Here is a 26,794-nt window from a genome sequence, read left to right as displayed (position 1 = left end):
TTAGGTTTACCTTGGATATTCACCTTTAATGTGAAGTTTTATCCTCCTGATCCTTCACAGTTGACTGAAGATATCACTAGGTATGCATGGTTCCTAATTTTAAACTTCAAAACTACTATTAGTGTAATTTGAAGGGCACATAAAATTTCTTCTTCTGTTTCTGGATGCTGTAACAGGTTTGGCTATTACTATAGATGTTCTTATATCAACTGTGTTTTGGAACGAGGTTGAAAAGGTAAAGTGAAAACTTCAGGAAGAAACCTGAGAAAAAAGAATTTAATCATAAGTGGGGATATGATTTGGGCAGGAGTTGAGAATGATCATATTGAAAGGAGGTTTATTGTCAGGCTGCTGCATTATTATATAGCAAATGAGGGTGTGGGGGTGTTGATATTAAGAGTGAAGCTCACGGGACCCAAGATACTTCAGTAACTATCTAGGCTAGGTTGGTAAAAACATAGTTTTATATATATGCATTAAATAAAACATAATAAAACCTGAAAATAATTCTCTTCCAGAGTTCTTAGATAGAAAGTACTTAGAATGCAGTGGATACTAGGTACCTAAAAAGTAGCATTGCAAGACTTAACGTAACCAGTGAGTGCAAGGAACTGACACGCATTTTTTTCAGAAGTGATGGAAAACCTGAACAGTTTCAGTTTGGAGTTAGCTGACTGTGCTGAGGCAGAATATATGTTACTATACATCACATCATACCAGTCTTCTGGACAAAATAAGATAGCTGCACAAGTCTGTAGTTGATACATTACTACGAATAGTCTAAGACGTTTAGTATGCAGTATGTTTAAAAGAAGCTGTCAGTGTTTACTTTGAAAATGTCTAGCAAGTTGGTTGAATTTTCAATTGCATATTCAACTGATAAAAGCATTTTTATGGTTTTAGCTTAAAGCTAAATTCCTTAAAATATAAGCTTCACTTGTAAAACCTTAATTTTTTTTTTTGTTTACATGAAAAATCTGTGCAAGGGTAAGATGTCTATGGATTGTTAACTTGTTAAATTTGGTAGAAGACTGTATGCAGTACCTGAAATATTAAATTCTAATACAAAGATGGTTTAAGGAAGGCAATTATGAGTTTGGTACTAAACTGGATTTCTTTTGTGTATTACATGACTTGATTATCTGAGGAACTGCAAGGGATAGAAAAGCTATAATTTTAAAGCCAAAGGGAAATTTCAAAGGAAATGCATAGGGGTTTACTCATAAACTTTTAGATACCTGCAGGCTAGAATGTGAAATGAAGGAGTTCCTAAGTCAGGTTTTGTTACAAACTAGATACAGTTTTTCATTCATTTATATTTGAAATCAGAAATTTTCCTGCTTTTCAAGTTAGTTATGAAAGTAATATTGACTCTTAGAAATGTAAGTGAAATTCACTGTGTCTATAATGCTCAAACAATATAAAGTCTAACAAATGCATTGACTTATTTTAATATATGCTTATGTGATTACATGCATCTCGATAAATTCTGCCATATCTCTCACAAACTTGTCACTGGTAACACTTTTTTTTTTCTTTTTCTACTTCCCTTTGTGCTGCAGATATTTCTTGTGCCTACAGCTTCGTCAGGACATTGCATCTGGTCGACTGCCGTGTTCTTTTGTGACTCACGCCCTCCTTGGTTCCTATACCCTGCAGGCTGAGCTGGGCGACCATGACCCAGAGGAGCACCGCAGTGACTATATCAGTGAATTCCAATTTGCGCCCAATCAAACTCAAGAAATGGAAGAGAAAGTAGCTGAGCTACACAAAACACACAGGTCTGTCAGATACTGGGGGATTAAATGAAATCATCGTGCTTTGTCCTATTTATGTCAATTCTCTTACGAGTATATGTGGAATTGCTAAGCTGACATTATTGTCACTTTGGAAATCTTTTGCTGTGTAACTAGAACCTCTTACTTTTTATATGTTTAAAAATTTTAGTTTGAAAATAGTAGCTTCACTAAGATCTCAGAAAAGAGCACTTTTGGAGAAAATATTTTTATCTGAGCATATGAGTTTAAGCAACGTACAACTAGGATATTTTGAAAGAGTGAAGGTGGAAATCTCTACTAAAGAAATAAAAATATGCTCTGAAAGAACACTTTTCCTTTAGGCCTAAAATGCTATTCATACCTTACGAAACTGAGCTTTTTCTATTTGTCTGAATTCCAGGATTCCACTCAATTTTGATTTTCAGTTCTTTTGTCAATAAACTCAAGGCTTATTCAATGGTTTTAGGGGCTTGACTCCAGCACAGGCGGATTCCCAGTTCCTAGAAAATGCTAAGAGACTCTCCATGTATGGAGTGGATTTACATCATGCCAAGGTATTGGGGATTGGTTTCGTTTTGTTTTAGGATAGATGTGCTTAGTATTAAAGGACATAGTATGTATAGATAATTTAAACATTTTCATACACTCAATTCTTAGGTATAAGCCTTTTATCTCTTGGTCATGATACTCTGTTCACAGCTCTAACATCCTTAGAATTTATTTTAAATCTAAGTTTATTTAGTGCATAGATGTGTGTGAAACTTGGAAATAATATTTTACTCATAAGAGCAGCAGAATACATTTTAAATGTCAGATTTTTATGCCAAGGAGATACGTGGCTGTAAAGTAAAGCCTAAAAGAACACAATTGTTTTTGTAATACCGTGAGAGTTAAACGCAGAAGTCGGGGGAGGTCTTGGGGGAGGGTGGTTTTTTGGTGCTTTTTCTATTCCTCTGGGTAACTCAAATCAAATTTGCATTTATAGTGGGATTTTTTTTAGTTAAAAACCAACAAACCAAATAATTAACTGCCTTCTATTCCCTGACACAAATCCAGAATCTCAAATCATTAGGAAAATTAATGCATTGTAAGCATATCAGTCCTATATTTAAAAAAGAAAACAAAGACCTTTAAGTACTGGAGAAACATTTAATTCCGTTTCATATGGAAACAATGTGCACTTGTTTTTTCTGATTTTTCCATAGACTATTTCCTGTGTTCTGTTAGAAGCACTTGAAGGAAATATACTTAAATTTTTATTCACATACACTAACGTCTGTAAAATTCTTTTTTTAATACAAGTGCATTTTGGCTGTTCAACTGGTCTGCAGTGTGTGATGGAACTTAGATTGGAGCTTTCTTTTGCTGTAGTAAAGTAACAGCAAGCATTAGACCTGCTGTTTGCCAGGATCCGCTTGCAGCTGTTGATTATGTCAGTGAAGTAACTTTTTAATGACAGTGTTGGCATTTGGTATAGTTGGTTCGTTGTTGGGGTGGACATGAGATTCTGCTGTACTGTGTAGTGCTACAGCATATCGAAGCCTTATCAGTAACTGATTAGTTTTGTAACTCGTACAAATGGTACCAAACTCTATCAGTGGAACAGAATGCTCAGAAACCCAGCCTGCCAGCACTTGGAAATCATTATGCTGACATTTTCAGCCAACTATCCATTACTGTCTATATCTTTGCTAGAATAGTAGATGATTGTAAAAGATCACCATGATCACAAAGTCAGACTTTCACTGACTGTTTTAAGTTGGAAAGGCTTGTTTTTAATTTTTCTTATTTTAATATTTGTTGAAATTATTGGTAGTATACCCACCATTTCTTTCCTTGCTTCTAAGTTGTTGACTTAGTCCCTATTGCCAGAATGTTGACGAATTTCCCAGAACTGTGGCATATGCAATGGCCAGATCCATTACTTAGAGTCCAGAGCCTTTCCTATAAAATTAATATACTTGGTTATTTCTGCTTTAAGAATCTCATTGTCAGAGCCTTTCAGGTTTGAATATGAAACAAGTCCCAGTTGCATTATTCCCTCAAGGTATGCCTGCAATAACTACTTCGTTGGAATATTGAACTGATGTTTGTGAAATTGTCTCATACGTGCTAGGATTCTGAAGGTGTGGATATCATGCTGGGTGTATGTGCTAATGGACTGCTCATTTACAAAGATAGACTCCGGATCAACCGCTTTGCATGGCCAAAAATTCTGAAAATTTCTTATAAGCGAAGTAATTTCTACATCAAAGTCAGGCCAGCAGAAGTAAGTAGTACCTTTCTTTCTCTTGTTAGATTATTTCTATCCAGCAGCAAGATAACATCCTCATTTTTTTTTCCCCAGATGTCCTCACAGGCTTATATTGGATTTGAATAAAACTTAAGAGGGTTATATTTTCCTCTCCAAATTCTACTGGTTGTTTTAAACACTTGTCTTGATTAGTAAATGCAAACCAAAAAGAAAATATATTTTCTTTTGTTAGTAGACGCCATCCTGTAACTTTTTGTTGTGAGGAAAGCTAGTTACACGGGCCATGTTCTTACTGTCTATACAAACTTGCAGTCCTGAGAGAGAGGCAGCCTCTCTTCTTCCTTGGGTATAATTCTTCACTAAATGTCAATGTATCTGGTTGTATGGGTGTAACCAAAAGCTTGTGAGTTGTCATGTAGGACGTTATAGTTCTTCGTTTGCTGCTGTGGAAATAGTGAATTCAGCTTTCTTTTCAGATACAATTGTAAGTTTGTGGGAGTTCCTAAAGAAGGCCAGGGGGGTTGTGTACATATTCTAACTACGAATTTCACCAAAAAAAAAGGTCAAACACTATAATGCTTTTTAAAATTATACTCTAAAATGTTTAAAGTAGCTTTTACTGTGTGAATAAATAAAACAAAGAAGTCTAAATACCAACAGCACAATACAAACATTGTAGTTTTGTAAATTTTGGAACACAGATGTATTGTTCTTGCACTCACTGATGGTGCATAGATATAATATTTTAATGAAGAATTTATTATATAGCAAAACGGATCAGGTAAGCTTAACACTGCAGTATGGATTTCAGATTTTTTTATTAAATCCAAGGAAAGTATTCAGCACAACCTGCAATGCAATTACTTCATAAATACATTGGGCAGCTAGTCAGAAAATTAGCAAGGAACACTAAAGTATTATTGGATTCTTCAAAAGAGTCGTTAGTACAGCTGGGAAGTGATAATGTGATGATTACCTGTCATATCCAGCCTGCCAAGTATAATTTTATTAAAATGCTGGAAATTCTGATTTTTAAAATTTTTTAATCTTATGAAGTCTTATGAGAGGAGAGTTACAGCTTGTTACAGTAATGGAACTATCCAAACACTGCCCGCTAGTTAATAGCCAGCTTAAGGAAATGGATTAATTGATTTGTGGATTCTTTCCAGCTGGAACAGTTTGAGAGCACTATTGGGTTCAAACTGCCAAACCATCGAGCTGCTAAGAGGTTATGGAAGGTTTGTGTGGAGCACCATACTTTCTTCAGGTAAATGGTAATTCTCTGCTTCCCCCACTTTGCCAGGTATGCTCATATCTCTCTTTGAAAGAATATGAGGAAAGTAGAGAAGATTTTCCCCCTCTTTGCCACTTATTTCTAAGTCCAGTAACACCTCTTAGACAGAAGACACTCTACCAATCATTGACCCCAAATTATCAATTCTGAAGGTCTCAAGTACAATTAACTATTTAAACTTTAAGAGTGCTAACAGTATGGAACTGAACTAGTGATCAGATGTAAGACCTGCTGAGAGACTGACTCTTCAGAGCAACCATCTAAAAATCCACTATATTCCTTCAAAGAAGCTCTCAGGGCTTGGCAGTAATTTTTATTCACTTCATATTCTGCTGGCTGTAAATGCTTACAGCTGAATTTTTCCTTATTTATAAACTGGACTGAGTCCACAGTCATTTTTTAAATAACAGAGCATCACTTTAAAACACACTACTATTTGTTTTTATTGTAATCCATAACTTCTCAGCATTTTTCCCCCAGTAACCAATAAACATAAAATTCTGAGTTGGTCACTGAAATTGTGGCCTATTTGTAAATGAGCACTTTAACAATAGGCCACAGAGTTGTTTCTGTTTCTACTTTCTCCATTGAAAAGGAATTTGAAAACATCTTCATTTGATTTTTATAATAGCACAAACTCTGAGTGCATGTGCCCCTTGCAGCCTTGCAGTCACAGGTTTAGGTTGAATCTATTATGCATTGAACAGGCATCGAATCTGAGTTTCTTGCTTCAAATGAGCACAGTAACTAGGGCATGTAAAAGGTAAGCTTTCTCCTTTAGCAGCCTGTTTGTTTTGTTTTAGAAAAAGCAACTGTGTTTGAAGGTAGATGCAATCCTGTCTCTGCATACTAGTGTAAGCCAAATATGCTTGCTAGACTGACACCATGAAAGAACTTGGGGAACATGAGACCTAAGCAGTTCATTACTGGAACTCTCTCACTGGATGGTTTTCAGGATTTAGATTTTCATGGAACGTAGAATATTCTTGAATGCAGTATTCGAATTTGTGCTGAGTTTGGCAGTCTCAAAATGACTAGTTTAGAAGCACTTCTTTTTGAAATCCTGATCAATTTTTTTTTTTTTTAAATATAGTTCATTGGTTAGGTTTATTAAGAAACCTACTCCAGCATTCTATTCTTTAAAATTTGAAGTCTGTTTTGGCTGATGACATCTGTTACCAAAAGTAGCATGCAGTTCTGTTTGCAATTAAAAGTTTGTCAACACTCTTTAAATAATTCATGCAGTGGTTTGTTTTGCTGGGAAACTGTATTTCCTGGTTTATAGTAATAAAATGGACCTGAATAGAGACACAACCAAAATCTTATGGAAGTGAAAAATCATAAACTGAGCACTACCATTTGCAAATACAAGTTTCCAGGGGCGTTAACACATATTAGATAATTTTCCTACAGAAATGCCAACATAATAAAAATAATTGGATTTTATTCCAATCAGAAGTGGCTTTTCCTAACCAGGAATGACTATAATGAGAATTATGCAACAAATGCTTGAATCATTCTGTAAAATCCATATACCCCACTGATGTCATCAGACAGAAAATCCTCAGAACCTCTCATCCTGATTTAAAAACATTGAAATAAATCCAGCTCTGTTTTTCTCCGAAGATAAAAAGCAGAACATAATTGCTATAGTCCAAGAGACTGATGCTTTTCAGAGCATGTGTAAGGCATGTGTGATACCACAGAAAATTGTGCTCAATCTAGGTGTACATTTTTAGCTTCCAGATCTCTTAGCATGTCTCATATAACATTGTAAGATTCCTTGTGTTGTCTTTTGTAATGCTTTGTTTTTCCTCAAATAATTATGTTAAGATTCATTGTGTTATAATGTATGGGGAATGCAGCCAGCATATGAAGTTATTTATAAAAATTTGCAATGAACTATATTGAAAATGACAACAAAAAGGTATTGGATTCACTTGTATCAGCTCAACCTTATAGGCTTCCAGTAACATTTTCAAAGATCAACAATCTGCTTTAAGAAATACAGACTATGTATTGACATAATTCTTTTGAGGTAAGCTTAGTCTGCAACTCTGGATCTTAACCAATGGCTGCAGAAACCTGCTCATAATTCTGTTTTATGATGTTTTATCTGAAATTTTCATGATCGTTTCTGTGTTTCCCCAGAATGTCTTAAAATGGTAGAAGCATAGTTTTCAGATATTTCATGTATTTAAGCTTGTAATACAAAAAATGCACTCAAATACCCTTAATCAGGAAGTAATTAGTTCTCTTGGTTTTTTCCACATTAAAAGATTAAAAGTTTATCTCAGCAGGGTGAAAGATAAAAATGGCAGTTAATGCTGTAGCCTTGCCAAGACTGGAAAAGAACAGGAAGAACCTTGGAAAAACCCTCTTGGCCTTCTTCCTCCTAGAGCGTAATGCACTCTCTCTTGGAAATAATGTGGAAAAATAAATTGTCACAAAGATTGCATAAGGCTGTTTTATAGAAGAAATGAAAATGAAGCTCCAGATACTTGTGATTTTATATAATAGGTAGCCTTAGTGCAGAAAGGTGGATGAATCTTGAATTCTGTTTTCTTAAAAAATATCTTGGAACAGATAAGGATTCAGGTGCACGCATCTGCGTCTTTGGCTTTGCCAGAGCACATGCCTTCAACATCCTCCCTTAGAGAAAATGGTAACCTGTCTTGCTCACCATTCTTTTTGCAAAGTATCTGAAAACTATTCAGTTTTGCTGAAGTATCTTTAGAATGACTGTCAGTTCTCAGAACCTACCACTGGATACTGTCTTAACATGTCTTGGATTGGATTCTACTGACACAGATATTCCCTGGGCAAATGCTTCAGAAGAGTAGAATGAAGTCAGCATACTTTTAAGTCTCGCTTGCCTGTCTGTGCCACCCTAAGTACAAAGGGTACAGTAGTTGCTGGTTCTGCTTGAAAGAACCTGATGTTCAGTAAGCTTCTCATCCTTTGTAGATCCTCAAATCAAAAAGCTCTATCTGTAATATTCTGATGGTTCTATGCAGAGGGAGAACAGGACATGGAGACTGCCATGCTGGGTGAGCACATATTTGCAGCACTATGTTGATCCAAGGAACAACATCAAAGACCGTTCTAGAGAAGCTGAGACTGGGAAGAGTTCCTGCAGTGATGGTTGTTTATCCTATCAACAAGGATGGCACTGGAATGAACAGTACCCTCAGTGTTGAAGCTGATGGCGTAGATTTCAAAAACAAAGTACAAGCAATGAGCATTAGACGAATAAGAGTGTGAAGTCCTCATACTGAAAGAAAGTCAGAGAGGTGCAGAGGACCTGTTTCTTTAAATTCATATGGTGTCAAAACCAGGTGGAACAAAGCAGTGTCCCTCATAGCAAAATTGTTACAGGACTTTCTGACATTAGCTCACTTAGATACAAACATACATACCCTTCATTAATAGTACTTGTAACTGAATCCCTTTTTCACCCTTTTCACACAATACCCGTTTTTTCGCCCCCTCCGTATATCCAGCAAGCATCAACTTATACAAATCTATAAATGACATTGTAAAGAAACAGGAGTCTGAATCTAGCTTGTTAAACTTCTTACTATTGGGTCACAACTCTCTAGCTGTTTGAGGTGCCATTCCCTAACTTTGAGGAAGAGCAGCCACTGGATTGCTATCTCAGGATACAGGAAAGACAGTGGAAGTGAGATTTATAGATAGTACTAAAGTAAGTTTCTAAGGAGAGAGAGCCGAGAGGTATTCTCTATGGACCCATAATGGCCTCAGCTTTCTAGAAAAGATCATTTGACCAAGATAGCACCAAAAGATAAGGATCCAAGATGCTTAGTCATACTGTGGAAAATGTGGTTATCAACATCACTTCAATTCCAACTGTAAATAATAAATAACATGCAGTGTTTTAGAAGTTCTTCTCAGAGCTTATGGTAGAGTCCTGTCTTGGAGTGCATAACTCATGCATGATGAACTAAAGCTGAAACATAGTAAGTAGCTTTAAAGTACCTCATTAAATGCATAAAATAAAGCCTGTTTAACTGGCTTTCTCATATTTCCTTTTTAGACTTGTGTCACCAGAACAGCCTCCAAAAGCCAAGTTTTTAACCTTGGGTTCCAAGTTCCGCTACAGTGGACGTACGCAAGCACAGACACGGCAGGCCAGCAACCTTATAGACAGACCAGCTCCGTACTTTGAGCGCACTTCAAGCAAACGTGTTTCCAGGAGCCTTGATGGAGGTATGAAATTTGGCTTATTTTTTCGGTGTAATGGTTATGTTATGTGTTGTCACTCTGATCTGACCAGTATTCCAAAATGTTGACATCACGGATGCCCAGAATGTCAACTGACAAATTTATGAATTTCAGTTTCTGATAGTTGATGTGAGGAGCAGCTGGTTTGGTTACCTGTCAATTTTAGGTGACCTAAGCAGTAAGTTAAGGCACTCTCTAGGTTGTGTGGTAGTGCTGCAAATATATAGAGGATTCTATATTAGACATACAGTGTTCTCTACTCTTTTTTTTTTTTTACAGGTTAGGCATGCACTATATGCTGTTGATTAAGATTGTTTGGTTAGTGGCATCTTTTGGGCTCTGTATTGGCCTGGGTGCTACTCTACACCAAACAGAAAAGGCAGAACAAGTTCTTCTAGTTTTGTATCTATTTGTTCAGTTTATTGTTATCCTAGTATATTGATTAGTTACTTCTGTGTTTAGTTAATGAGTTTTATGTTGAGGTTGTTTGAACAGATAAAATTTTTGTGTTGTTACTGGTGTTTGGTGTTTGAGCAGAAATACCTTCTGGTTCTTTTTGTTGGAAACAGGCATGCTTTCGAAAGGCAGGTATAGCGGCAGTATGTGTGAGAGATGTAGAAGCACGTTTTGCACTAGATCACTTCTGAAATAAATATAAGGTAGAGAAATTCTTCACAAAAATGATGTGAAGCTTGACTTTTATTCTAGTGAAATTGCGTATGCCTGAATCTAAGTGAACTGTGACAATGGTATGTGACTTTAGCTACAGTTCAGCTTTTGACTTTACCTTTTTTCTCCAAAACATTTTTTACTTAGAAGACTTTTACATCTGAGTTGGTTTTAGTGTCTGTGCTTCTACTCGTTAAAAAACAATTTGCTTTCTGCCCAATTCTTGGAGATTGCATCAGGAAGCCTTTCTGAGATCCCTTGTGCATCATCTGAAGAATACCGAGGTGTATGCGTGTGTGGTCAGGGCCAAACTTTCACTTGTACAGAGCTATCACAGTCAAAATTTTGAGCATTATGAAACGTTGCTCTTGGTTCTCCTTTTTTCCCCCTTAATCATCTTTGATTTCATCTCAAATGAAACCAGCTATTCCTGGCAGCATTTAAGGCAGCTTGCTGGTGTTGCTATCTGCAGGCTATAATAGTTTTAAACTGTTCAAAGTCAAACTTAAATATTATTATTTCATCAGGCAGTAGTCCAGATACAGGTTCATACTGTGAGTGAACAGCTGAAATGAGAAATCATGTAGGGGGTTACTACCTCTCCTTTGTGAGCAATCAGTCCAGCACCACTGTTCCTCCTCAATACTCCTCAATGTGTATTCATCCTTGTAGGGGTTACTCTTGCTCTGCTCCCACCTCACTCTCACTAGAGGGGCTGCAGAATGGGCTGAAAGGAACCTTATGAAATTCAACAAAAATAAATGCGAAGTCCCACATCTGAGAAGGAGCAGCATCATGCACCAGTACACACTGGGGGACCAACTGCACTGAAAGCAGGTTTGCAGAAAAGGATCTGGGGACTCCTGCTGGGCAAGTCGAACATGAGTCAACAGTGTGCCCTTACAGCAGAAGCAGCCAATTGTATGCTGGGCTGTATTAGCAAGAGCGGAGCCAGCATGTTAGAAGAAATTATTATTCCTCTCTATTCAGTATTTTGTGAAGACCATGTCTGAAGTACTTGTGTGCATCTTTAGGCTTCGCAGTAGTAGACGGGCACTGACATATTGCAATGAGTGCAGTAAGGACCACCAAGCTGGCCAGGGCGCTGGGGGCCATGATATATGAGGAGAGGCTGAGGGAACTGTGGTTCTTTAGCTTTAAGAAGAAAACACTGTAGTGAGATATTACTGTCTACAGCTACCTACAGGGAAGGTATAGAAAAGATGGAGCCATGCTTTTCTCAGAGGTGTCCAGTGATAAGGCAATGGAGAGTGCCTGCAAGTTGAGATGCAGCAAATTTCAGTTAGAAATAAGAATTTTCTTGTTTTTTAAAAATACATTGGATATGCTCAAAACTCAACTGGACAAGTCCCTCAGCAACCTGGTCTAATTGGACCTGCTCTGAACCAGGATTTGGACTAGCTGACCTCCAGATATTCCTTCCAACCTAAATTATGCTGTGATTTGTCAAAAGTTGTTTGTGGAACTTGAGGGACATATACCCAAGAAATACTCTTGCCACCCAAGAAGGGATCGGAAGCTTAAGCTGGAGAATTTACTACTTAGGCCCTGAAAGCCCAACATCCCAAATCTCACATTTGCCATTAGCTGGCCTTGGCTTCTCAGCAGCTTAAGGGAGTCTCTGGTGTGGAGCCGAGACTGTTCTCAAAAGAGGATAGCCCTCAAAGGTACTCCAAGAAATGCCTCTTCCTCTCAACTTTCTGTACCTTGGCTTTGTAAATTCAAGGCATATGGAGGTATTACAAGATTGCTAAGTTTATATCAAAGTTGTGTTTATTAAAGCTGCCTAATTAAAATTCTTCTGTATTTCATTACTACTGTTTTGACTGAGCCAGCCATCCTGCTCATTAATCCTATTATACTGAATCAAATAAGAAAAAAAACTAATTTAAGGCCTTTCGCTCTTTGTGCTTTGACTACATTCAAGTATACATATTCAGTATTTCCCCCTTCCATTTTTTGCAAGCATGTAGGAAGAAAAAGTCTTGCACTGAGCTATTGTTTCATCACATTTGCTAAGTTTCCAGAATAAAAATACTGTGACAGTTATGTATATAGCTATTTCTATATTGCATTTAAACAGTCCTCTCAAAATAGTGAATTTCCACAAAACACTGTTGCTTATTTCTCTCTTTCGCTATCGTGATTTACACTGTTAGAAGAACAGTACCTTCAATTTGCCTTCCAAGACGAATCAGAAAGTTGATAATTAAATAACTACCTGATACTGTGGGTTTTTTCCCTTGCATAGTAAGTGCACACTATATGACAAGGGCACATTGCTGTTTCTGTCAGTGCAATGAGAACCATAGACCTTTTTGCAAAGCCAAGAAGCTTAAAAATATTTTATCACTTGATAACTAGCCTGTATTGCTCATTGATTACATCACCATAAAATCATTTTGTTAAGAAGTCTTAAAACCAAAATGTTCCAACTTACCCTGATTAACCAAAATTATTTTGTTCTCTAATAGCTCCCATGGGTATATCAGATCAAAATCTACTAAGAGACTTCCCTGCTACTGCAAGGCAGGCTGCTGGAGATAAAATACTTGACCTTGACGCTGCTGGTCAGGCCAAATTAAAAGAAGGTGGCAGAGAAGAAGATGGAAGCCCAGTCAAAACTCCACAATTAGAATTGACTCAGGATGGAAAGGTATGGCTGACTATTACACCAGAATTATTTTCCATTTGTGGTTATTTAGTGCCTATCACTTCTGAGCATCATACAGAACACCATATTAAAATATTAAAGGAAAATTGTCAAGTGCTTGCTGTCGGTTTAATTTAATGTGAGTGTAAGCAAAAGAAAATACAAACTTCTAAATGCTATTGACCTAAGGTTTCTTTTATTGCTATAAATTTACTTTGCTTACAGGAATTCTTGGAAAAAAATGTTTCAAAGCGTAAATAATGTTTTATTCATTTCCTTAGTTTGTTTAGACTTAAAAAGAAATTGTTAGTATACCCACAGTTGTGTACATTCTACAAAATCGGGTATGTTATGACTGTTTAATTACCATAGGTAACAGTATTGCTTTAGTAGCCATTGCAGAATTACTTCATCCTTTAAAAACTTGTATGTCGACTGAGGCGTAGATTTCTGTGAAAAGTTGAGTACTTTGGTCCGTTCCTGTTGCAAACAACCATTTACTTGTCTTGTTTGTTTGAGCTGCTGGGGGAATAGGTCAAAAAATTAAATTTATATCTTGTATGAGTTGACGTAAATATTTCCTTCCAAAGTGTCAGCTGAAGTCTGCTGCTCTTCTCTCTGAGATCATTTCTTTTCCTGGCAGTTCTCCAGAATCTTCTTTCATATTTAAAGAGTAATTTTGTTTTCAAACATTTTTGCAAGTCAGCTACCCATTTGATTCCTAGGAGGACTGCTGAGTTTCTCTGTGCAGTTCACAGGTTCCCAATGCATTCAAGTGTAGGAAGGGAACAAATACCAACAGTTGCTTTTCTTTGTTTTTGTTTTGTTTTGTTTGCTGGCAAGTTGAAATAATTTTGAATTAGCCTAGGAAAAAGGCACACACAGTGTTTCTTTATGGGAGAAAAATGGTAAAATAAATTACTGTGTTTTGACTTTGGGCTTGGTAAAATGGTGGTACTCCCTTGTTTTCAAAGTTGGCAGTATCTTTCAATATTTTAACCAAAAGGAAAAAAAAAAAAAAAAACCCAACAAAAAAAAGGCAGTATTTTGGGAAGTTGTTCCAGGAAGCTGTTCAGTAAGGTTTTGTTACACATGCCAATTCTGTGAACAGCTTGCTTTCCCCTCTAGTGCAGATACTTCTTTTTCTTTCTGACTCTCTTTAAGTCCTAGAGGAAATGGTTATAAACCCAAGAATCAAAGTCTCAGCTTGTCTTTCGTGTACTGCACTGTCCCTTGACCTTTCTGCAAAAGCTTTGAATGTCTGTCCGCTTCCATCTGTTGTGACTATTACAGTTCAAAAGTGCCCAGTTCTTTACAGCCTCAGAACAAAACATTCGTAATGGGTTCCTTTCATAATCCACAGAAGTAAACAAGTTGGCTGCTTGTAAAACACAAAGGGATTTCTGTTTTTGTTTGCCATTTCTATTGCATTAGTAGAGCTATCCCTGCTTCTAAGTAAAAATTTTCACTAACTAATAATTTCTCTTTTTTCCCCTCTTCTCGTGCCTTCAAACTTGTTTTGCTTTCATTTTCCACTGTGCACAGAATTTTTTTCTTCAGCTCACTCACGTACACCCATCATCACTACCCATCCATTCTGTGTCATGCCATCTCACAGACCTGTCGCCTGTCCCCGAGATGGACATGCTTTCAGATATTTCAGAGGAAGATATCTTTGGGGAGCCCCTTCTTACCATCCCAGACATCTCAGAGTGCAGTTCCATGAAAGAAACACCAAACAATAATAAAACCAAAGTAACTTTACCAAATAATATCTTTGAATCTATGAGACCCCTAGCTAGTCGAGGTTCCCCTGCTGTGGAGGGAAAAATCCATAAAAATGACTACAAAAGCACTGAGCTGTGTGTCTCATTCAGCTTTATCAAATGCTTTTCTTTTAGTTTCCATTCACTGCTTGATGAGGATGGTTATATTACATTTCCTAGCCTTCCTGATGTTTGCATCTCTTTCCTCCCACCTGGCCTTCAGCACTATATTCCCATTACCTCTCCTTCCTTCATCCCCTCTTTCCTCCTTATCTTTGTCCTGCTTCTGTCTGCTTTCCAGTCTATTCCTTTTTCATTCACATTTTCCCTTCCTCTTGCTCTGTCCCTCTGCTACCTGGAGCCTAAGGTGACTTCCTTTAGTGCCTCTAATGACAATGGCCTGAATGACAAAGCAGAGGAAGAGGAGGTCTGTAATTTTGTTGCTTAAATGTTGACATTTGCACATAGCTTTTGTGCCTGTTCTCCCAGAGGCTTGCTCAGTTTTGCACACTTCCTAGTATAGCAATATGTCTACGTACATGCCTGTATATTTATAAATACACACGTATAGCTGAATCTTTCTAACTTTTGTCATTTCTGAAAAATTGCCGTTGTGGGATTTTTAGTCAGTAGATAGCTGGTGGTTTTTGTGCTTGAATTCCTACAGCATGCACAATTTCATTACAGAATCACAGATACAGAGCTGCAGGTAGAGTTGCTTTCTACTTCAAAATGTTTACGAGCACAGAAATCTGAATACTGAAAGTGCTGTGTAATAACAGATATATTATTACTTGATACTATGTACGTTTCCTGTGTGCACTGACTGGAATGCACCACTCCAAAGTTCTGTTTAGATCCGAAAAGTAAAATTCCTAAAAGCTGAATTCAGGAAACTGTGAATGCTTTAAAACCAGAGATTTTGTTGTTCCAGATTTCGGATATTTCTGCTCTACAAGGGTGTGTGCAAAGTTGAGTCTGTCCAAGGCACTGTGTACTGTGTGTTTTGGGGTTCTCTTTTAAGTGCTGTGATTAATCTCTAGCAGCAGTTAAGGTGGAGATTGATTTTGTTCATTAGCTGGGATTGCAGGTTGTATCAAACTTTAATCACTGGATTCTGAACATTCTTTGAAATATACTGTTAAAATTGCTATACAGAAGCCTCAGTCACACTAATACACGATGCTCGGATCATCTGGAGTGGCTGACAAAATGCTTCCTTTCCTCATGTCTACTGTGCATGTTCCAGCAATACATCTAGAAAAAGGTGGTTTATTTTGACATTCAAAGGAAATATGAAACCAGATATTATAGAATCAAAAACGGGGAGGCACTGTTCAATGTTACATTAAACAAAGTTAAACTGAGTAAATCAATACATCTATAGTAAAACATGCTAAATAAGGCATGATGCCATTAAAAACACCGATCTAAGTTTAAAATAGTGAAAAACACGACTTTAAAGACTTTCTCAATTTTTCTGTAACCTAATTCAATCCATCATTTGTAACAAAGTTGCAGAAAATAAGCAAGAAATGAATAAAAATGCAATATGTACCACATGTGTGCATTCACATAGAACTGAAAATACAACAGTATGTGCAATAAGTAAAACCCTCTTCAAATTTATGTACTCGCACAGTGTTGACTTCTATAATGCATCTTTTCCTAAGATTAGCAGTTGGTATTTGTGCCTGTGGAAAGACTGGCAATTGGTTTGATTGCTGTTCTTTAAGAAATTCAGAATACTAGTAGGTAAGAAATGAAGATTAGCTATCATTTCCAGCAGAGTGCATTGCAGTTTGAGGAAGACTATATTCACCTAAAAAGGGAGTGGGGTGCAAATAACTCAGCCTGAGACAGCAACATTCTTAAAATAATTAAGACAGTCTGTAAATACTGTATTCAGGTGTTTGCCTTGAAACTTAGATTCTCTTACCAAAAGAACTCACTCACTAGATTCCATTTTCCCATCAACTTGTTGCAGAGTTTAAGGCGCTTAACACAGAAATCATATGTATCATTGTTTTTTCTTTACTCATTCTTAAATTTTCATCTGGGAAAACACTGGAAAGTCCAGCAATAAAGGGACACAGTGTAAAACTTTCATTTTTCATGCCACTTACACCAAATATTCCTTCAGCCATTCTACAACAATGTAGGTGAAGGAAGACAAAAGTCGCTTAATGATTTCAACAACATCTGGGGCCGAAACAGTAAAGGTCTGTAAATATAGCACGCTTTGCAGCATTTACGAAGAGCTTAAGCCTCTGTGTTAGTCTGTAAACGTATGTTAATGGTTCCTTTTCTTGATAATTTGCCATGTGCTTGCATAGGTGGATTCTGAAGAGGAGGAAGCACAGCAGAAGGTGCATGGTTGTTTTTTTAAAATTAAATCTGGCTGTAGCCGCTTGCCTTGTTAGCACCCTAAACTTTCTGTGGATTTAGTCTGAAATAGTGCTTTTTCACCTTACCATTTTATTTCCTTTATTTTACTGTCTGATTCTAAGGGTCTTTTTTTATTTACTTGGTGGTACATTTTATGTTCTTTTTTTTTTTTTTCCCTTCTCTCTGTGTGGCTTAATTTCACAGAGCAATTCCTTGAGAGTAGACGGGGAAAATATTTATGTCAGACATAGCAATTTAATGTTGGAGGTTTGTATATAATATAAGAAACACTTTCCCTTCTCACGGGCTGCCAGGCTGCATGGGATGGGAGGTCACTTGCAGGCTGTTATGGTCACAGTGCATGAAGTGCATGGGGGAGAAACAGCTTGGAAATACTGCATGTTATTGTTCTAGTTTCTGAGTTTAAATTTTTAAAAAATACAAAAAAAATTCCAACCAACAACAAAAAAATCCAGTAAACAAAAATACCCACCCCTCAGCTTGAATGTTAAATGTACATTTTGTATATTTTTTGATACATGTTTTCAAGGTGACAACTGGGAATAATAGCCCTATTTAGATAAAGAAAATACATGAGGCCAATTCATAATCCTAAGTGGGATTTCTATATTGCTCCTCAATGTATGCATCTTCTGTTGGGCAGGGTTTCTAGTTTTCACCAGTTCGATCATCCTTTATCAAATTCATTATCTGAATAAACGTAGTTAGTAAGACACAAGCAGTGATAGAAGTATGGATAAACTAATTCTGCTTCTGACACTTACTGATTTTTAGGAGCTTTTGGAAATGTGGCAATATATTCTTAAAGAGAATGTTTAGATATGTTTCTGAAATCTTTGCCTTACTTTTTCAGTTTTTAAATGGAAGTAATTCTTGCTTCCTAAGGGTTGTTTTTGATTGAAGATGAGCATCAACGAAGTGGTTTGAACAGTATGTAAATGCATAGTGTTTTGTCACGAAAGTAGGGGTTTTTATTATAAGAATTCCTATATAGTCTGTTAGTCAGGGTCATTTTATCCAAGATTGTCTTTAGTTGCAATCAGTGTCATTTAATTTATGGTTAATAATATAAACTAGTAACTAAAGAAATTTTTAAAAGTTGTGCTGTCGTTTTTTATTTATTTTATTCATCCAGATGGGGCTATAAATAATTCCCTTTGTCACAAAAACTGTCTTTTAAATTGGTCTCGTTCAGTAATAAGGAGATGTATGGATCGCAGTAACCCAACTAATACAATTTTTTTGGCTTTTAGCAGCTTTTGATCACTATTGAAACTTTGCTTGTATGTAACTTACTAAAGCATTGAAAGTGTGCATTGCGTAACTGTGCTTTGATCAAGTCCAAGAAACGTGCCTTGTGTCAAGCCAAGACAGGTTTTAAAATTATGACATGATTGTTAACAGCTTCAGTTGGGTAATAGAATGCCTTCAGCATAAGGTTTTACTTCACTCAGTAAATACACGCTTTAGGGGGACATATTTAATGTCTCGTTAGTTAGTCTTAGATTAAAAGTGAAGCTTTGGTCCTGTGACAATATGGACCTACTGAGTTGCCAGAAGGGGAGAAGTTCTTGGTGTTCAAAGTGCATGTGTGAATATTTGCAGAATTAGGAAATAGATGTGCAGCACCAAACCGTTACTGGTGCTGTATGTGCAAGTGAAAAGAAATGAGAAACCATTGAGTTTGTATTGGGTTGGGGTTTTTTGTGACTAAAGATGTGATGTTTTTGCATTGTAAACACTCACTGTAAAAATCCTAACAAAAATGTTTAAGTAAAATTTCAAAAATCTTTGTAGAAAACCCAGATGCTTTACCTAAATTATTGTATTTGATTACATTATTTCTATAAAACATCATTAATAATTATGTCTACATTGATATTATTACATTTTAATCTTCAGTCTTTTAATTCTGTACTAAAAATGGATCTGAGGATTAAACTTGAATTTCACCACAAAATACTGAAAAATATTCTTCTATTAGAGTTTGCGTAAGCAACATAGTTTTTCTCAAGAGCTGGCGTGCTGGGAGGAGGACAGATTATGAAAGCAGAGTGAAATCTGTTCTTCCCATCAAAGCCCAGCATTGTATTTAAAGGATAATGAATTTCCAAGAGAGCTAAGCAGATAGATTTTAGCCTACTGACCAGAACAGTTATGTTTCTGCATAGCTCCTGATAGTTACATCTGCTCCTGCATCTGGTCTAAAGTGAAAGACCAACTGGTAGTTATTTGATCCAAGGTGCTGCATCTTCGCCTCAATGGGTCATCACAAAATCTAATTCCGTATTCACGCTGTGGTGTCCCCTTTGGCACTTGCCTATGTAGGTGCAATTTAGGGAGAACTTCTCTTTGATGTTGGTGTGCACAAGAACTATCCCTACTTGGCTACTGTGTCAGCTGTCAGGTTCTTAAACATGGAATTGGCAGATACCAGGCTTTTTAAGTCTTAAAATCTTATTCTTCTGGTGAATTTAAGCCTACATGACAGGCACAATGAGTAGTTTTTCTGAAGTTAAGCAAGTGTTAGTTGTTTGCACATTTGGCCCTGTAGTATTGTCTTCACAGAAGCAGTATTTTTCATGGAGCTTGTAATATCGAGAAAGATGCCTTTTTATAATGCTTCTTGGGTTAGACTATTGTTTCTTGCACAACTAACCACTGAAGGCATCTGTGATATCCCAAAACGCTTGCTCTTGTGCTTACAAATTTTAGATGAAAGCAAACAGCTACTGGAAATCATTACTGTTTCATAGGGCTAGTAGGTTTATGTTTTAGATGAAAATAGCCTTCTGTTAAATAATAATGCAGAGCATTATTTTTCCTTTGCCTTAAAATATGGAAAGAACAGTCTATGAGGGGCCCTTCATTTCAAAAACAAAACCAAAATAATCTTAGTTCCCTTATAGCCTTAAACTTTTTTATTTTAAGGCACTCCAAAGAAGAACAGCTCTTCAGACATAAGGCACTTTCCTTGGTTTGGTTTCTTTTTTTCTTTCTTTTTTTTCTAGTTAAGTTTGCTTTTGTTGTCGTGTTTTGTCCTACTTTGTTTTACGTTGTGGGTTGCTAGGACCTGGATAAGACCCAGGATGACTTACTGAAACACCAGGCTAGCATTAGTGAGCTCAAGCGCAATTTCATGGAATCCACACCTGAACCACGCCCAAATGAGTGGGAAAAGCGGCGTATCACACCTCTGTCCCTACAGACACAAGGGGTATGTCACTGCAGACGCTTCTCCGCATGCATTTCCATACAGCCCTGTATGTGATATAGTAAATGCAGTTTGTCCTTTAGATTAACACTTTCTTTGGCTAATGTAATATTTGTTTATACTAAGTATACCTTAACTTCTTACCACTTACCATTGGACTTGACTTTAATGTGTGGAATTTTATTCTACAAGAACAACTGAATTAGAATCAGTGAAAAAAAAAAGGAGGTGATGGCAGTATTTTCCTGTGCATTAAAGAGAACTTAAATTTCACTCTGATTTATGCGGATTGGAGTTAACTTTTTAGTGACAGTAGAACTTTTCCCTCAGTTTCCATCTCTTTAACTCTTCATAGACAGCTTGTACATAAACACACACACAGCCTGTGTGTTGTTTTAGAAGGACCTTACATGATCAGTTAATTTACAGCGGTGACTTCTTCAGGACATATTTAATATGGTTGTTAAAATTTACTCAGATTAATCTCCAAAAGTCTGCAAAATGAATTCACCTACTGTTTCTCGATACCTCCTTCCTGAACTGAACTTGAAAAGAGCAGTTTGTAAAACAGTTTTCTCTAAATATCCTGGATGCCTGTGGCAAAAAAACTACCCAATTAAATTTCTCTTGCTCTTGTGAAACTTCTAGTTTTATGAAGAGTTATTTGCTGCATCTTTCTTAAAGTAGAAGAGGAAGTCAGTCTTTAAAAGCAATCAATTTATCTTCTGTTATTATCCTTTTCTTCCACCAATGTTCCTACCCTTCCCTCCTGAATGTATTGTCCTATCCCATTAAACTCTTCAGTATCTTCAGTCCCCAGAGAAGTGAACTTTCAATTAAGTTTGCTTGATGCTGCCAAATGTTTTTTGATAATAAGACTTTATTTCAATAAGATACTTAAGCAATCTGAACTGTATGTGCATACAGATTATACAGTCACTGACTCTATGGATCACTACTTTACTGACTATTTTGTTAATTTATGGTTACTGACAGGAAATTATTCCTCAAATTTCTGAGTAGTACCTGAATATTTCTACGCATAGTGGTATATGCATAGGTACAAATACTGATCAAATTTTCAAATGTCCATGACACATTGGTTCACTTAACAGCTATAAAGATATTTTTGGTTAAAATAGACATTTATGTAAAAGTGTAATTTAATTTTTGTTATGTGGTTGTGTGTGTTTTCTGTGTTGATTTCTTTGTATTGAATTTGAGACTGCTCCAAGTTTTTTTATCTCTGTAATTTTTTTTTCCTTATCTAGTATGTTGTGTCACTTTCAGATGGTTTGGGTTTATGTTTATGTGTAGTGTGTGTCTGTCTCATTGCTTGTTGATTTATATGGTTTTATAAAATGAAAACCAAATAGAAAAAAGGAGACCACATTTTCCAAATGAAACCGCTGCCTGGGAAGGAGAAGCAATGGAATGCAATACCATGGATCGCTGGAGCAAAACCAGAGGAAACCGATAAGGTGGCTGCCCTGAAACCTACTGCCTTTCTGCTGTATCTGCTGTGGGCTAGCTTGGGCACTTCTTTCTCTTTTTTTTTTTTTTTTTTTTTTTTCCTCCTGATGGAGAAGCCAGTACTGAAAGGAGAAGTTTGAGTTGTAAACCCAGGATCTCTGTGTGTGTATGTGTATTTATCTACACATCCATGAATGCCAACAACATTCTGCTTAAACACCAAACTAGCTGTGAAGTTCTGAACGGCTACTGTTTAAAAAGAAAACCAGACTCTTTGGGGAAAATTACTATGTTTTATGTGACTAGGATGACAGCAAAACATGTATTTCCATTCTATATGGAAATAATTGTCTACAGTTATTTGACACTTCACACAAGAACCTTTGCTTTACTTGTTCACCATGTAATCATTATTCAAGTCCATAATGCTGTAGAAGCAGCTTCATTTCAAAGACAGCCTCGTTCCGAGTAACCTCCATGCTTCTGTACCTCTCTTTTCATCCAGGAAAAGAGGGAAGTTTTCTCCCCCATAAGCTGGTTTAATACCTGCGCAGTGAAAAACACTATATAACCCGTGGGACTAGTGGCAGTGTAATCGTGATCATGGGTAGCAATTGTGGTGTTGCTTTTTTACATCACTTTTGGACTATTTCCCACCACCTAGGAACTGGGACAAAAGTAGGTTAGTGTAAAGCTGTCAATCCTGTTTCAGTAACATATATAAATATGAGGTTTATGAAACAGTATATTTCAATCCCAATTTATTTGTTGAGGGATGTAGAGAAGTTTGTGTTCAAGTGTTCCGTTAACCCCAATTTATAAACTTGCTGATATTAGTAGATTAATACATTGCTCAGTCCTATTCCTGGACTGTATGTGCTTGCCTATCTTTTAGGGTAGTTGGACAATAGACAAAAATAAAGCAGGGATACCACTGCTAATACTCTTTCTTTTCTTCCTTCTTTTGCTCCAGTGAAAATATTTGCAAATAAGTAATTTTCTGTGTATGAGAAATGTTATTTTGGGTACATCTCGTTTGTGCCGCTATACTTCTGTATCACTGTACTCCCACAAATGCACAGCATCTGTGACTTAATAATAACAGAAATTGTGACACATTGATATGTATGTCACAAGTAAATATGTGAAATGTTGTTATGCTATGGATACCTGCAGTATTATTTTTCTACTCCCCCCCCCCCCCCCCCCCGCTTGCAAACAGTATTTCATATTACTGTACATGACTATGTACCAGAAGGGATTTGCAGGAATTTAAACATCTTCCTAGGCTGATAGATTATTGTAACTACAGTGATTTGATGAAAAGTGCCAATTCTGTCTATACATTTAATCATTTTCACTAAATGCCACCTCAGTGAACAGGAGTTACATTATCAAACAAATCATATGATAGGGGTTTTCCTTTTAAAAGATTGCAAGACCTAAAAATTTGAAGGTGCTAAAATGCAAAAAGATGGGTGGTATGTGCCTGTCTTTCATTATATACAACATATGTGGGGAGAGAGAGCTGCACACAGTCTGACCACATTTTTTTTTAACCCTGTTTTTTTTTTTTTCTTTTTACTGCTTTGGCTGATTAGAAAACATGTGGTACCAGAGTATGGTAGAAAGAGTATTGTGAACATTTTTGTCTTTTGATGTAATTGTTAATAGATGAACATTTTTTGGGCATGGTGAACTAGGGAAAGAAGTGGGAGGGAGGAACACATTGCCCTGATGGATACTGAATGTTGCATGAGGGCACATTTAATAACTTGCATTCACATTAACTTTTCTTAGCCACCTTTGAAATGTACTTTAAATTTTATTGTAGGGAAAAAATACAGGGATTCTTTATCTTTTCCTTCTCTGTTCTTCTGCATGGCATGTGTGTTGCAGTATACGCTCAGTAGCATGGTATAACTTATGTCAGTTCAGATTCTACATCACTGCTCACACGGTGAGTTCGCATGGACTGCAGTTGTCTGCATGGTCTTTGGCTTTCCTCTGGCGTGTGCTTCTGCTGTGATTCTATGTAGTGCCCTTCTAAGGCAGAAGTGCATCTTACTGAATGTTGTCAAAATGTGTGTTATGTCTGTGTTAGGTACGTGTTACATTATTGGCTGTTTAACTGTTTTTATTTCTTACTTAATGCAAGAGCTTGTGGAAGGAAAACTGAAATAATTATAGCCTTTTCAGAGGCCTCTACCCACGTGAATTTTAAATGTTTGCTTTACCATACAGATTTAGAGTACTATAGAAAATAGACCAGACTATGAATGTAATTTATGCTTTAAAGCAGCACATGCTTTTATGTATGTTTGAATAAAACAAGTTTTTTCCTATAGAATGGGAAAGGCTTGTTTGAAAAAATGACACTTTAATAAATATGAATTTACTAAGCTCTTATGCATTTGAAAAGCATACGTATAATAAATAATATAAAATACATATATAAAGAATATATTGTGCAAAGCAAATGCATCTGACTGCCCTGAAGCTCTGAGTGAATTAGGAATTAGAGGGTGTTAAAAATGGATTTTTGAAAGGGAAAACTCCCAATAGTAATTATGGAATTACTGCCTAAGTAAGCTGTTCTGTTTGCAATAATCCATGGAAATGTTAAAGTTTTTAATTTTTCTCGTGTGAAATAAGGAGCGAGGGTGTGCATGGTGGAGAGCTGAGTAAGACGCGTGTGTTGTCACAGCAGGTTTGTGTCCCCTCTGTTCTCGTTCCACCCTGCGGGGGGAGCCCGTGTCCCCCGAGCGCCTGCAGCCTCCTCCCAGCCGACCCCCTTTTTGTGTCACCCGTCCCTCTTGTCAAACCTTTCCTTTGTAGGTCTCTGCCGCTTCGTCCGCCGCTGTTTAATTCTTCCCTCTCCCTTTTCTAACTCGTCTAGAGCCTAGAAGAGGAGATAACGTCCATTTTATTTAGTAAGGAGGGCTTTGGCGCTGGCACCAGAGAGCCTCTCGCCGCCGCCGCCAGCCCGCGGCCAGCAGAGGGCGCTGCGGGGGAACAGAGCGCGGCCGCGACGCCGCCCCAGGTGCTGCCCACACCCCCACCCCGCCCGCACCGCGGGTACCGCCCCGCGGTCAGGCACCCACTGCTCGGGTGTCACAGCCGCCAAGCTGCTGACAGAGGGGGCGTCCAGCTAGAGAGCTTAATTCTGTATTGGCAACACTCAGGAAATATTAATTAGTGCTTGTTTAAGCTTCACCGGGAATGCCGCCTTACACTGTGTAGGTGTTTTGCTTGGTAAACAGCAGTAATAGCTAGGATTAAGTCACAGATGATGTGTTTTGGGTTTTTATGTGTTGGGTTTTTTTGTTTGTTTTGTTTTGTGTAGTCTTTTAGCTTGAACTCAAATTTTGCTGCAAACCATTCACTAAAAATACATTAGAACAAAAAAACTACCTAATACATAATTCACAGTGGGCTTTCTGTGTCATATCCATCCCAGATCATTTTGTTATGGAACAAATACTAATATAACTGCTTTAATCTCATCATTTTGGCTCCAAACGGAATCCTAATGGGATCATCTTGGTAACCATGTATTGCTGTTCTGACAACATACCACCCTAAACAGTCCCCCCTCCTGTTACCTATTAAGTTTCATAAAGTGACATAAAGATGAACAGCCAAAAAAATCTTGCAATAAAGTTTTTTTAAAATCATTTTTATGCTAATAATCTCATAATAGAATGCTGACTAGGTTTTGGGTTGGGTTTTTTTGTGTGTGTTTTTGTTTTTAACTTTCCCTTAACATTATTCTAATTTCTGATTTAACTGAGAGAACTGCCTCGGTAACATCACTGGTCAGTGTATTCATGCTTTTATTCTCAGCCTTTCATAATTAAAATCTTATTCCAATTAATAATGTCCATATTTTTTACCTAGTTTTGAATAATTTCAATGAAGTGCAAGGAAGGGAGTGCTTTGCGAGTCTTGCAGTGAATACATAGTGTCTGTCTAGTATCATGTATATTCTTAAAGCTTGCTTGGAGGGTGTTATGCTGTTGAAAAGGGTTATGCATTGATTTTTGTCCTCTGATTGCTTTTTGTTTCACAGAGACATGCTTCCAGAGCAGAAGTGCCTTGTACTGGAGTCAGCGATGCTGATAAGGTTCTACTGATTTTTTTCCATAGTTAAATTTGGCTCTAACTCTTCCAATCCATCTTCATTCTTTCTTTCCTTCCTTTTTCAGTTAACCATCACAACCATCTTTTGTCTTCTACATGACATGAACCAGCCATCAGCTAATTTTGCTTCCATTATTTTAATTTATTCATATACTCTACTTTTATTTTTCCTCATCCGTGTTTTTTGTGCAGAGTTCACATGAGACTCTGGACATAGTGGAGGAGAAGAAGCAGGCAGAGGTTGGGATAGAAGAAACACTAGTCGTAGACGAAACCAACAAAGGGAAAATGCAAGTTGCCACTGGTGCTGGGGAAACATGTAAGGTGGAGGAGCATCTGTCAAAAAAAGACTCTTCGTCATTGCCTTCAGATAGTAGCAGCAGCAGCAGTAGTAGTGAGAGTGAGGATGAAGAGGTGGGAGAATACCAGCCACATCATAGGGCAACTGAGGAAGTCATCAGGGAAGAACCGGAAGACGACGACGTGAAAAGGAAAGAACATGAAGAAAAAATACAGCATGTGGAAGCCACACCAGAAGGCAGTAAACTAAATGTACCAGTTGAGCACACACAAGTTACAGCTGAAGATTTGGTCCAGGAGAATGCAGTTACCATAGCTACAGAAGAGAAGAATTTGTCAGAGGAGATTAAGCAAGATTTAGGTGAAGAAAAAGAGGAAGAACAGCTCAGACTCAATGGAGATGTGTCTCATGTTGACATTGATGTTGCACCACAAATAATTTGTTGTTCTGAGGTAAATGGTAGAACAGTTTGACAACTAGATTAAGCAGAGATATTTCTTGGGGTGAAAATATACCTGCCTTTCTTCTTCTCCTGTTTCTCCAGCTCTTCAGGCATCCAACAGGATTCAGATCA

The 26,794-nt window shown here is 37.2% G+C and overlaps 1 protein-coding gene across 11 annotated transcripts in view; it reads left to right on the top strand.

Moving 5' to 3' along the window:
- Positions 1-26,794, top strand: part of EPB41L2 (erythrocyte membrane protein band 4.1 like 2) — a 104,124-nt gene that overhangs the window by 63,575 nt on the left and 13,755 nt on the right. For 6 of the 11 annotated variants that reach the window (XM_065632349.1, XM_065632350.1, XM_065632351.1 and 3 more), the window contains 13 exons: positions 5-80; positions 1,563-1,781; positions 2,245-2,332; positions 3,895-4,047; positions 5,202-5,299; positions 9,384-9,556; positions 12,736-12,917; positions 17,273-17,335; positions 20,160-20,306; positions 21,680-21,784; positions 24,676-24,819; positions 25,849-25,902; positions 26,112-26,672. In XM_065632349.1, the coding sequence (XP_065488421.1) occupies positions 5-80; positions 1,563-1,781; positions 2,245-2,332; positions 3,895-4,047; positions 5,202-5,299; positions 9,384-9,556; positions 12,736-12,917; positions 17,273-17,335; positions 20,160-20,306; positions 21,680-21,784; positions 24,676-24,819; positions 25,849-25,902; positions 26,112-26,672 (2,063 nt within the window). Of the gene's footprint in view, positions 1-4; positions 81-1,562; positions 1,782-2,244; positions 2,333-3,894; positions 4,048-5,201; positions 5,300-9,383; positions 9,557-12,735; positions 12,918-14,459; positions 15,108-17,016; positions 17,050-17,272; positions 17,336-20,159; positions 20,307-21,679; positions 21,785-24,675; positions 24,820-25,848; positions 25,903-26,111; positions 26,673-26,794 lie in introns of all 11 variants that reach the window. The other 5 variants (XM_065632361.1, XM_065632356.1, XM_065632358.1 and 2 more) reach the window with 5 other exon arrangements.

Source organism: Caloenas nicobarica, chromosome 3 (genome assembly GCF_036013445.1).
Source record: "Caloenas nicobarica isolate bCalNic1 chromosome 3, bCalNic1.hap1, whole genome shotgun sequence".
Classification (NCBI taxonomy): Eukaryota; Metazoa; Chordata; class Aves; order Columbiformes; family Columbidae; genus Caloenas; species Caloenas nicobarica.
The sequence above is the reverse complement of the archived record's forward strand: the minus strand, read 5'-3'. Positions and strand labels throughout refer to the sequence as shown.